The 13,593-nt window shown below is 36.5% G+C and overlaps 1 protein-coding gene across 2 annotated transcripts in view; it reads left to right on the forward strand.

Moving 5' to 3' along the window:
* SGPP1 (sphingosine-1-phosphate phosphatase 1) overlaps positions 1–10,608 on the forward strand; it is a 45,787-nt gene extending 35,179 nt beyond the window's left edge. The window contains exons 2-3 of one of the 2 annotated variants that reach the window (XM_073349884.1): positions 1,766–1,855; positions 3,770–10,608. In XM_073349884.1, coding sequence (XP_073205985.1) covers positions 1,766–1,855; positions 3,770–4,321 — 642 coding nt within the window. In that variant the 3' untranslated portion in view covers positions 4,322–10,608. The remainder of the gene's footprint in view (positions 1–1,765; positions 1,856–3,769) is intronic. The other variant, XM_073349885.1, reaches the window with a different exon arrangement.
* Positions 10,609–13,593: the final 2,985 nt, after the last annotated feature.

The following is a 13,593-nucleotide window of genomic DNA, read 5'->3' on the forward strand; positions in this document are numbered from 1 at the left end:
GTGGAGGGAATCACAGAATCGCAGGCAGGCAGGCAGAGTAGGTTGCTTCAGGAGAGACTGCTGTGCCGAGCAGAGCCTGGGGCCTGCTGTCTCCCCTGTCCCAGACACACCACTGTCCTCTCCCTCCCCCACGCCCCCCCTTCAGTTGAAAAGCGGCTGACAATCTACTAGGATGCCCCTAGAACGATGGCATTGAGAAGCCTGCATCATGTGATGCTGTATCTGCCCCATGAGGCATTGCAAACCCTTCCCAAAGCACCCTACGACCAGTTGCACAGTGGCATAGCTACTCTAGCGCACTGCTCTCTGTTTTGATGGAAGAGCTGCTAGTGTGGATGCACTTTACCAACACAATGAGCTAGGGTGGACATGCAACAGCGGTTTTAATTAAAAAGGCATAACTTTTGCCGGCAAAACTTTGTAGTATAGACAAAGGCTAAGTGGACAGACAAAGGAAAAAAATAACCAACTGCCTAGCTTGATTATGAGAGAGACCAAAAGCAAAAAGTAATTAGACTTGAATATTAAAATCTGATGCAAACTTCCAAAACAAAGTTGGTTGGGTCTGATGGTAATACTATGTAAATAGTACCCAAAATGTTTTAAACTCTGTCTCTACTGTCAAGAACCCACATCCTTACTCAGAGCCGTCCCTTGGGTAGGGTGAATCAGGGCGACCACTCTGAGCCCTGCGCTTTGGAGGGCCCAGCAGGCCAGTGCGATTGGCCAGCATGGTCGGTCCCGGAAGAGACTAATTGGTCACTTCCACTCCGGGCCTTGCACCTCCCCCTAGGGATGGCCCTCGTCCTTACTGTTACATTATTATAATTTTATTACATATCTTCATAATGTTATAATTTTGTATGATGCTTAATTGATCAAAAATATATGGTCCTGCCCAACAGGGCCTCTACAGTGAATAGAATAGAAAAGCAGACCGAGGAAGAGGGTAGGAAAGAGAGACCAGGGTTAAAATAAATGGATCCATAGAGTAAGGAAGTGATGTAAGCTCTGACACTTAAGTAAAAACTGAGCCTAAATAGTAAACAGCACCAGCGTCTAAAGCCCTGATGCAGCAAAGCACTTAAGAGTGTGTGCGACTTTAGAACTACATAGATGCTTAAAGTTAAGCATGTGATTTAGTTCTGTTGACTTTATTAAAGTTGCACACACACTTAAGTGCTTTGCTGGATCAGGACCGAACTTGTTAGTGGAAAGTAAAAGTTTTTGAAGTTGGCTTTAAAAGAAAAGTTGAGGGCATTTGAGACCTGATTCAAAGGCCATTGAAATCAGTGGAAGCAAGTTTCTTGGGATTTGGGGAGTGGGGAATTATCACCGGAGTGAAAGTCAATTGACAGGATTTTGAGTTGAAGGAGAGGAAGAACAGACTCACTCAAGACGCTTGGAGAGAAAGGGAATGAGGGAGAGATTGTATTGGTAAGGAAACAAACAAGTGAGGCTTTCTTTATGGTAGGGAAAATTGTATGCAATGATTTTGTAGCACCAACATGCTGGAACTCCTTTTTATGGAGATTTAATACATCCTGGAAGCAAGTAATGTTTCTGTAAATCAGAGAGCAATGTTCCACTCCCCTCCGTCTGGGCTGTAGGCTTTAGCTAACTTTATTAGAACTGTTTTGTGTACAGTTTAAAATGGTATTTGAAATATGAGATCTGAGTGTGGTGTAGCTATTCATTGCTAAATCATTTTCATGGAGTATATACTTATGGCTTATTATTCTAATACACTCTTTTTTTTTTCCAGTATCCCCTTATGTATGGTCTGATTCTTGTGATCTGTTGGTGTTCTCTGGTTTGTTTTAGTCGAATTTACATGGGAATGCACTCAATTTTGGTAAGAGAAACACCACACATAAAATCTGTTACTTTACATAATGATGACACCATATAACTGCTTTTATATGCCTCTGTAATATTCAGATATTTAAACTACAGTAAGGTATCTTGTGCATTGTGGTAATCTGAGGGGCTTTTTTTCAGTATATGTTACTGTATGTGGATCCAGTACTCTATTGTTAAATTGAAATGAAATAAATTGTTTATCATTATATAATTGATTAGAAAATAGAAAAACTATACGGTCTACAAAAATTTTACCTAGTAACTTTATAAGTGTACAGAAAAGGCAGCTGTCCAGAACCCTAGATGCTTTTGACATAATTTTTAAAAATAATTAACTAAAACTAGCAAAATATGTGCCCTTATTAAGAGGTAATAGTTTATTGCTGATTAGATTTGTAACTAAAAACATTTTCACCACACATACTTAAAAACAAAATAAATTGTATAAAGCATTTTTCACATAGTAAGACTGTCTGAAGGACCAATATTATGGTTAAAAATTCTGTATCAAGCTTATTAACTTATATAAATCAGTTACACAATTAAAATTAATTGCCATTCCTGTTTGCAGTTTCAGTGCAGAAGTCAAGGACTAATAGGCAAAGGGACAAAATTGCCCTCTTCCTCTCTGATAGTTCATTCAGAGAAGGGTTGAAGTACTTTGTTAGGGCATGAGGAAAGCTTTTCATGCTCATTCAGCTTTCACTTGATGCTTTTGCAAAGTGCCAAGGTGACAAGTTAAATCTTATTTAAGGGAAGAAGACTTTCACGCTACAGCAACACTGGGAAGAGAGTGTACTTGGTCAGTAGTTTTGTATTTCCTTGATATTCTGGAAGATATCTGCATGGTCAAAGGGCTTCTCTCTCCCAGCTCCACTGCTGCTTTTCTTCTTGCTACAGTGAAGTCATAATCCTATTTTTGTGACATGCCTTTGTATGGATTAGACTAATACTATGCTGCTTCTGCCTTTGTGTTAACAGTAATGCAGCATGATGATAGCTTTATAGGACCAAAAACGACACACATTGATGAAGTAACCCTTTTTCAAACACACAACTTCGGTAATTCACAAACGTGATAAACACATTATGAAACGCATCTGGCAGGTCAATTTGTTTCTTAGTCATGATATATTAAAAATTACCCAAGTAGGGCAGTCTCCTTTTTAAAAAAAATTACAAAATACTTTATGGAAGTTTTAAAAAAATAAAGCATATTCAGTACAAGTATAACAATATGTTTGGGACACTGCGGAATCATTTGAATAACAAACTAGTATTCAAATGAATGGATTTTTCCTAACATATATTACAGCTGTGTACCTCTACATACTGTAAAGAGTAGAGATACCAGTACTTTGTTGTTGCAATCCCAGAGGGTACTTGCTAAGGAATTCTGTTGTAGGCCTAGTGGCCATTAGTAATATCTAACTGTGACACTATCTGCTAGTTTTTTTAAAGTTAGCAAACTTTGTTGCTGTTTATCCCATTCTTACCTGGCAATCTTTCACAGTGGGTTTTACCTTTGTCTCATTCTTAGGAGTGCAGATACCAGAACTTGGCAGCTTCAGATGAGGCTTAGGACCACTTACCACCCAGAAACCATCTCTGTTGAATCTTAGGCTCTTTGTACATTGCATTAGAAAAGGAGCAAGTACAATTCCTTCCCCTACTATTAGAACAAAACTAGATACATTGTGAAAGGTAAAACATAAGAAAAAGGAGATTTCAAACATGTGGAAACCTCTCTACCTACAAAGCAACTAAACTATTCTCCATGCTAATGTAAATTACAATCTGAAATGAATTATTGAAATAATTATTTCAAAGTTGGATATGAAATTCTTTATTTTTACTAGGATTTCTATCATACTAAATGATTGTATCTTTTATCTCCTCTCAACAGGATGTTATTGCTGGATTTCTGTATGCTATTCTCATCTTGGTTGTCTTCCATCCAGCTGTGGACCCGATTGATAACTTCAATTTAACTTTCAAGCATGCACCGCTAATTATCATCAGTCTTCATTTAGCCTTGGGGGTTTTCTCTTTCACTCTTGACACCTGGAGCACATCACGAGGAGATACAGCTCAGATTCTGGGTTGCGGTGCTGGAGTTGCTTGTGGATCTCATTTTAATTACATGTTGGGTCTAATGCAAGATCCTTCCCCAGATACATTGCCTTTAATTCCTCCCTCCATCACTGTGACTTTATTTGGAAAAGCCATATTGCGGTTATTGATTGGAGTCGTACTACTGTTGTTAACAAGAATAGTGATGAAGAAAATCACCATCCCACTGGCCTGTAAAATGTTCTCTATACCGTGTGATGATATACGACAAGCAAGGCAGCTCATGGAGGTTGAACTTCCCTATCGCTATATTACATATGGAATGGTTGGGTTTTCTCTCATGTTTTTGGTTCCTTGCCTGTTTCTTTTTATTGGTCTTTCTTGAGGTAGACTTATTAACTTGACAAGGGAAGAAGGGAGGTATTTGCCTAATGTAAGAAAAGGTGCACTGGTTTGCTATTGGCAGACTTGTGAGCTGTGCTTTAGCAAGGACTTTAACAGCAATACATGACAGGCACTGCATTTAAAGGAAATTGCACATCTTAGGTATAGTGTCAGGCCAAAAGCCAAGAATTGCTCTCCTGAGAAGTGCTATACTCTATAAATGCCATGTCTATTCTTAATGCTGTAATGATGTGTGTGTATACATTCAGTACATATATATGTGTGTATACACGTATGTAGTGAAACATACATCACACTGTACCTGTATACTTCAGCATATTGACAAAGGTGTCTGACAACTGATCAGAAAGTTCCATTTGTGTTCAGTTTAAGTCATTTCATAATAACTTACGAGTTATTGAACAACAAACAGCTATAATGGAATAGCTTACATGTTTTTCTCCATTCTTCCCCAATCTCAGTTGTTTATATAGATGGCGTTTCTAATGGACCAAACTTGCAATGAAATCAGTCTTAAAAACTGAAGTTATTTCCTTCAATCCCTTCCACAAAATAAAATGTCTAGGCTGACATTGGTTTTAGGAATAAATAAAACTGTTAGATTCAGGTACTGTATTTTATGGCTTAATAATTGTGCCTTTCTGTTGCTAAATTAAAAAATGCCATATACTGTGATGTAAAAATATGACAGCTAATTTTATTTTAAGTCATACATAATTAGGCAGATATTTTTAAATGTAGCTGTCCACATATTAGAATGGTTAATTTTAACTATACTGATCACAATTTAGCCTATATTTAAAATTATATAGATGGAATGAGCTGAACAGTGAATCACTAAGCTCAACAGGTTGTGAGTGGACAATAATTCCCTTTTGTAGGTATTTTTTATGTGCATTGTCGGTTACCGGTAGAGGATATATTTTTCTGCAAATTGTCTTAACAGTTTATATACTGGACAAGTGTGTCCAATAGTAAGAAATAAATTATAAACAATAACAATGCACACCCTAGATATCCATGGCCTCGTTTGTTTTGTTATTCCAAACTGATTTTAAAAGGGCCACTATTTTTAGAGGTGTACTTAAAAAATCCTCTTATCTTGGCTTTAGAAAAAGTATATAAATTTAAATGCACAAATTGCATATATTGTAGTTCAAGATGTCTTATCACTTTTACCCATACCTAGACAAAATATATAAAGGTCAAAGCAAATTTCATTGTGATCATTCTATAATAAATTAAACTAAGTGTTTGAAGCAAAGACAACAGCATTGTGAATGCATAAACTATTTGTGCATAACAGGGTTGTTTTGAATGGCTTTTAACAGTAATGCACTTTTCAGCTTTATAGCGCCCTCTTTTCTGCTGATAAGTAAGATGCAATCCTTGGAATATCTAATTTTACATGAACCTGTGATTGGAATTTCATTTTGTCCATATGATTGTTTAGGTTCACATGTTGCCTAAGCGATATGTCAGGAGTTGTTATTGCAATGTTGCAGTATTCTGACAAGACAACTTGTGTTGTGTATCCATATTATATGTTCAGGAAGAACCTTAACTTGATTAAAAGCTTTCTGTTCTAGCTTAGCTATTCACTTTAACATATAGTTTTGTAGAGGATAACTTGGAATTGGAACTTTTTGATTTGGAGATATGAACTCCACACTCTATTAATAATATGTATGTTAACAACACTTAGTAAAGGCACTGACTGACTTCCTATCTCTTTCTTATTAGACCAGTCAGTAGATCATTTTATGGTACGCTGACATCTGAAGTTGTGAAAATTGAACTTTTCAGGTGTGCATTTAGAAGGCACTGTTGGTTATGAATGTATTCCACTGATTTCAGTGTGTGAAACCACCAACTTTTTTTAACAGTTGAAGAGGTGTTTAGCTTGCAAAAAAAACTTGGTTAGCTTGTTTCCGTACTTATTTGTCTATTTATGATTTTCTGTCTATTCCTTTATTACAGTGTTGTGGGGTTAATGTGCAGTAGAAGTTAAATCCCATTTCCAAGGTGTTGAGAGAGGGGATTTGGTACTGGTATGGTTCTGGATTTATACTTAGATGTTCTGAGCAAGTAACTCGGGAGAATATATAAAAAGGCATTCTCCTTTAAAGCCCTGCACAGATAATTTGTAGCTAATGTAATATTAAATTGGCCCTGCCAGAGGTAGAAATAATATTTGTAGAATGGTTTCCTTTTCTTTAAATAGCCTGGCTTTACTCTTCTAGTGAAGAATGTTTAAATAGTAGTAGAAAGGGGCAGTTACACAAGAACTGATTGTTCCAAGTAAAAAATTGCACTCGTGGTTTATAGGAACTTGAAATTGAAAGCATGGGATTGTTCTTAAGGCTGAGTTTATAGTTGTACTGCACTGTTATACCATAAATGCAAAAGAAATCTCTGTTGCTGAGAGAGCTCATTGTGTAGTAGATACAAAATCACATGCAGTCATGGTTTCCAGAAGACTAGGAAAAATTGCATTGTAGCTTATTCTACTGTTACTCTATATATTTTGATATTTTGTACATTGCATTTGGTAGTTTTAAAATGTCATTTCTCATGCGCAGAGTAGTTTATTCTACAGGAAAAAGGTACATCCAAATGTCAATTTATATAGCACTTTTACAATCCTGTCCTTAGATCATTGCTGCTTACTCGAGTTTCCATGAAAATGGAATATTAAAACCTTTCTTTCATGTTTCATAAGGGGGTTGGATCATGTGGGTAGTGTAACAGAAGATGCCATGCAATACAGAAAGCAGTATGGGGCAGGGAAAAGAGGTAGAATGCAAACGTTTAACAGAGTTGAACTTTAAAGAAAGTTCATACGAACATTTGATTGAAAGTCTAATTTTGTTTTGTGGTTATATTTTCTAAATTGATTCTTCCAAATCTGTAATTAACACTTGACAAGTGATATAACTTGAATATTTTCATTGGCCTAAACAGATATTCTATCCCTTTATCATTGGAGTTGAGCATGAAAAACAAAGACTTATAGTTGGAACATCAGCTTGTACCAAAATTAAAAAAATTATATATGCTTTAAAATGATGGTGGGTAGCAGTCTTTTCAGAGTGGGAATACACATGAAAGAATTTGAGGAACTTTTATGAGGTAGTGTGAGAATTTAATTATTTAAATATAACTGTGCTAGAGAACTTTCTCAATTCTAGATACTATTTCAACTTTTAGGAATATGCTGTTTCTTTAAAGAAGTAGGTCTACATCCTTTACTAAAAGATATTAGAATACTACATTTGAGTTGGGTTTTTTTGCTTACTATATGCAATTTAAATACAACTGAAAATAATGTTAATATAGGGCCTAATTTAGCAAAGAATTTTGCACAAGGCCAAAGAGGCTCTAAAATATTGACTTATATGTCTGCCTTAAGTATGGAAGCAAGATGAATTTTTTTTCTGACCTGGCACTTAAATAAGACTAATATATGTATTACACTGTCTTTAAAAAAGGAACCCAGTCTATTACTTTTTCATGTTTACAGTATAACTGCCACTTTTGCTTGCTAAACTTACGTTGATGTTGAGCTGGTTTATTTTATGCAGTCATGCACAAGGCTAAGTGTTTGATCACATTTGTCTTATTACTTAACTTGCTAATAACATTTTTTTAAAAAGTATTTTAAAGGTAAATTGGCAAACCAAAAATAACTTTTGCTTTGTTTTAAGTTTACTTGGACTTTTCCTTTTAGGTACAGCTTTTTCTGAAAGCTATAAAGATGTATTTTAAACATCACATCTCTAAATATACTTTTTTTTTAAACCACAACAGTGTTAATTGTCCAGATTTTAAAAGTTGTCATTTTTTTCTTTTTTGCTGTTACATTTTAAATTTGCTTCTGTGTTTTTGTTACTTATTTCCTGGTTTTGTGTCCCAGAGAGGGTCCTATACTATTTGTAAGCAAATGCAAACATTCTATTACCTATGTAAAGATTTTGTCATTTTGAACTTGTAAATATTTAAGGGCTGTTTGTGGCTCAAGTCATGAGAACAAGTCATGCATGCTGTAAGTAAATTCATCTGTTGTGCTAAAAGTGGTTTTATCTCAGTATTTGCTTTCTAAATACGAAAGACAGGCAAGATTTTTAATGCAAATATTTTAAAGTATTAGTAATCAGAACATGGGAGGACATAGATGCCCAGCTCCCATTAACTTTGTTGGGAGTTTTAAATCCAAGCCCTTGCGTCCTGAGCGGAAAATTTACCTTTAAAGGCTTGACGCTGCTGTAGTATGCAGACATGCATCATTGTGCATGTGGAGTAGCTAAACTTATAAGATACAAAAATAACATACTCATTTTTGAGAACTGGGTGATTACTCTTTATAGAATAACATATAGGACTCAGTCCAATTTCACAGCTGTCTCTTTTTTTCATTTTAATTGTTTTCTTTACGTGGTACTAGTACTACATTGGCAAAAGTGCATTAAAGCATTCCCCTTTGTATTATAATTATGATGACGAGGGACAAGATCCCAGAGTAATACATAAAGCAGGAGAATTAATATACTGGGAAACTTCAACATGTCAAGGTCTATGCACTCTATTCAGTTCTTTTAATGGTAGAGTGTTTTGCCTTGTGAGCTTCACTGAAATATTTTAGAGTGACTTTGAGGCAATTGAAAGAAAATTGATCTTTCTTACGGCCTTGCATTCCTGTCAGGAAGGCTCCTTGAATGATTTGCATCACTTCTTTATTCAGAAACAGCTGACAAAAGCTTAATTGGTCACTGCATTTTTGGCATAAACAGCTGATCTTGTTCAGAATTTACTCTGGATGTATTTATCATTATATAATTTCAGATAATTTGCATTTGTTAACTTTATACAGTGCTTCCTTCTGAATGAAAAGGAATAAAAACACCTTAACTTGGAAAATAAAATCAGATTAGGCAAAGTAGCACTTAGTACTGGTGAATTATTGTCTTTAAATTGCAAATATGACATGCTAGAGCCAATTCCAAGCTGGAAACTATTTTGGAAATTTGCAGCTACTGACCAATGAAGACTAGTTTTATAAAACAATCATTCAGTGATAATGGTTACAAAATATAAATTTGGCTCTTTCAGTAGCCATTGTAAAATTTCATAGGTGTACTGGTCGGCCACCAGTAACACGGAAGAATTTAAAACACACACATTGGGATTTGAAAACTTTTCTTTGGTACATTCAGTTTTGATCCGGAAATAAACTAGATGTGGGTGGGAGAACTCACCAAAACAAATTGATAGCAAATTTGTGTTTACAGTATATAGGCAGCCTAATTAATAGTTACTTCTTGCAAGATCCATGAAGAACAGAACATATTTAAAATTTAAATGGGAAAATTTACTTTAAAGCTATTTATTTTTCATTGCAAATAAGGGCTTTATTAAGTTAGAGGGTTTTAGTAGTACTTGATTTTTCTGTTATTTAATTTTATAGTTACTTTTCTTTTGGTTTTGAAAGTCTCATGAATGTCAAGGTTAGTATTACTGAAATAGATGCCAGGTTTCATTACTTCATTCAAATTGCCCCAAAATAGCTTAACTGAAATTAGGTAACTTTGAGAAACAAAGAAGCCCAAGCCCAAAACAAAACAATAAAACCCACCACCTTATAAACAAAAACACAACCAAACAAAAAACCTCTAAAGAATAAAAACTCATAGGCATATTTTGGACCAAATTTTGGTGTACGTGAATGTGATGTCAGAATTTGGCCTATACTTGAGTTTATGGGATCTGTAGTATACTGCAGCTGAAATAGGAATTTCACAGAATAAGATACATATAGGAGTGTAATCATTTATCTGTTGTTTTCTCCCATTAATGTTGTGGTGTTCATTAATGAAAGCAAATATTCAATATAAAATATTTTATAGACTTTCTTCATTTTGTGAGGCTGCCAGCAAACTCTTTCAGTAAACCATAATATATTTTTAAACTGTTGCCAGCCTCTCAACATCTTGGAGAGAACTAAAAAAAGCAAAGAAACCCAAACTTGCTAGCACAAGTCCTGAATTATTTGCAAGATCACATAATGGTTACTGTATGATAGTGTACAACCTGACATTTAAAGATAAAAAGAACTGTTCCGGTATTTCTTACATTATGGTTAATGCTTTTGCACTCATTGTATACTCTCCACAGTTGTCAGAATTAAAATTTAATCTTTAACTGATAACGGAAACAATATTTGTAACTCCATCTGCAATGATTGGATAATAAATTACTGTTGGAATCAAATGTTTGGTCATTTCTGCTTCCCACGTTAGAAGGGATATGTGGTTGGATGCCTAATGTTAGGGTAAATTGTTGGCTTGAGAAAACCTACATATATTTAGCTCTTCATATAGTAAAAGTCATTAGGATGACATTAATGTGTGACATTTTCACATTTAACTTTTGAATCCTTCTGAAAACAACACGTTGACAAGATTTTTACTGTCTGATACAGTTATGTGGCATTTTGTCAGTGTCTCATACCCTAAATGGGAAGCCAAATCATTGATCAAATTAGATAAAATATTTTATTGCTGAGAACTATAGGTCCTATCTTCTTTACCACCTTCCCCATTCCTTACCCTTTCTTGTTCACAGAAGCATGCTCCTGCTCCACAGTATCTGATAGAAATTTGCTTTCTAGAAAATGAATCAAAGCAGGCACACAAAGAAGCAAAATGTCTGATACAACCCACTGGTTTGAGAAGTATATGTTAATTATTTATACTACTGTAGCACCTAGGAGCCTTATTCATAGACCAGAACCCCACTGTGCAAGATGCTAATACAAATACAGAGATGATCCCTGTCCCAGAGAGCTTACAGTCCAAGTAGAAGACAAAACAACAAATGGATACAGACAGACAGGAGAGTATACAAAAACATTTTGCCAGTGTTGGTCAGCATGATAGGTGTTAGTACTCATAGAACTCCAAAATGTCAAGTGAGGAAGTTTAAACAATCAGTGCATTATGGTATGTTCTACCTTAAGAAGTGCATCAGAGTTCAGAAACCTCTGAAAGAGGCAGGAAACAGCTTCCTCCTCCCTTACCATTTCTAATCTGATTATAGGGGATTTGATATTAGTCCTCTATGCTTTGCTAATTGCAAAGGTTTACATGGTAGCTGGCACATAGACTCTTCCTTCTGTCCCAGTGTAAAATAAGTCGGGTACTACCAAATTCACAGTCCATTTTGGTCAGTTTGATGGTCATAAGATTTTAAAAATAATAAATTTCACAGTTTCAGATACTCAAATCTGAAATTTCATGGTGTTGTAACCATGGGGGTCTCAACCACAAAGCAGGTTGGATGGGGGGCTGCAAGGCTATGTGGGGTGGGGGCACAGTATTACCATGTTGCTTCTGCACTGCTGCCTTCAGAGCCGGGTGGCCGGAGGGCAGCTGCTGGCTGGGCACCCAGCTCTAAAGGCAGCACCACTGCCAGCAACAGCACAAAAATGAGGGTTGCATGGTATGTGGGGGATTGTCCCATTTTGGGGGCAGGGTCAGCCTTATGTGTGGGCAATGTGGGTGACCACCCAGGGCCCTGTGGTCAGGGAATGCCATGGTCCCCCTCTTCCTCCCCCCTTCCCCACAGACAGTCAAAGGCCCCTTTACCTCCCGAGTGCTGGGACCGGAGCCAAGGAGGGGCAAGGCTGGGGGTGCCCCTGTTTGGGGCTCCTACCATGCACCAGACTCCAGTTGCTAGTTCTGGCTAGGCTGCTGCTGGTGGCGGCGCTGCCTTCAGAGCTGGGCTCACAGCCAGCAGTCATGGAGTTTCCTTCACCTAGGGGAGATTCCTGAGATCTGATCCAGTCCTGGGAGCAGCCTGTGCAGGGGAGAGGAAGTCCCATCCCTCCCTACACTAGCCAGATTTCATAGGGGGAGATCAAGTTTCATGGTCTGTGATGTGTTTTTCATGGCCATTAACTTGGTAGGGTCCTCAAAATAAGACCTTCCTGCTACAACTTGCAAAGCTACTGCTTTTGTTGTTTCTCCTACCAAGGCCATCCCATCTTCACTTAGGTGAGCTGATAGTGAATGTAAAGAACTTGGAGGCTACATACAAGGATTTACTCACCATTGGGACAAGGTCTGTTGCTCGTCAGAGTGTTACACTCATTTCATAGATCTTTAAGCCTGGAAGGAACCATTATGATAATCTAGTCTAACGTCGTGCATAAGAGGCCAAAGAACCTCACTCAATAATTTCTACATCAAGCCCATAACTTCTGTTTGAGCTATATCATATCTTTTAGAAAGACCTCTAATCTTGATTTTTAAATACTTCAAATGAAGAAAAGTCTACCACATCACTAGGTAAACAGTGGAGGTGAGAGAATGAATTCTTGTTTGAAACCAGTGGTTTAAATCATTCACCCAAATCTGTATTTACTTAAATTGTGTATGCTGCATGTTGATATAAAGCCTTAATGATTTATTTTAGCATATCATAACATTTCAAGATGTTCCAGATTGAATAATGATTGAGGCTGGTAAATGCTTTCTTAAAATCTATGAAGTTTGAGTGGTTTTTGCTATTCAATGCTCTCTTTTATGAGTATTCTTAGGGTGAAAATCTGGTTGACACATGACCTGGGTCAAAATCCATCCTGCTTCTCCTGTATCTTTCTCGCAACCAACTCCTTTATTCTGCTTAAGATGATACTGCAGAATACTTTTCCTGCCACTGAAAGGAATGTAACACCACTTCAGTTACTGCAATTACTTAGGTCACCTTTCTTTAGTATTTTGATTTGTGGCCTTTTCCCCATTGTTCTAGAGGCTTTTTCTGGTTCCATGTGTCATTGAAAAGTTTGATAATTTTTGTTTAAAATTGGTCTCATCACAAGCTTTCAACATTTCTCTGAGGACTTGGTCTTCACCTGCAGCTTTCCTAGGCTTAATTTTTCTTTGCTCTATTCATTTTTTGTGATGAGACATTATGATGTCTAGTTCTGAGTGTTTAATTTAATTGTCAAAGTCAATATTTTTTGTGGTTTAGCACCTCTTGAAAATGCTCTGCTCTCTTTGTTCTTTTTCTGTTAAGGTATTTTTCCTTGTTTATCCATAACAGGCCCTCTGGCTAGTATAAAATTGCCAGCTAGATCTTTGTTGAGTTGATGCAGTGTTTTACTATCCCTTCTTTCAGCAGCCTCAACTTCTTTGGCCATTTTATCCATATTTTTCCTTTTCTTACAATGCTTTTATTGTTTCATCCTTTGTT

Source organism: Lepidochelys kempii, chromosome 6, assembly GCF_965140265.1.
Source record: "Lepidochelys kempii isolate rLepKem1 chromosome 6, rLepKem1.hap2, whole genome shotgun sequence".
In the NCBI taxonomy this organism is placed as follows: domain Eukaryota; kingdom Metazoa; phylum Chordata; order Testudines; family Cheloniidae; genus Lepidochelys; species Lepidochelys kempii.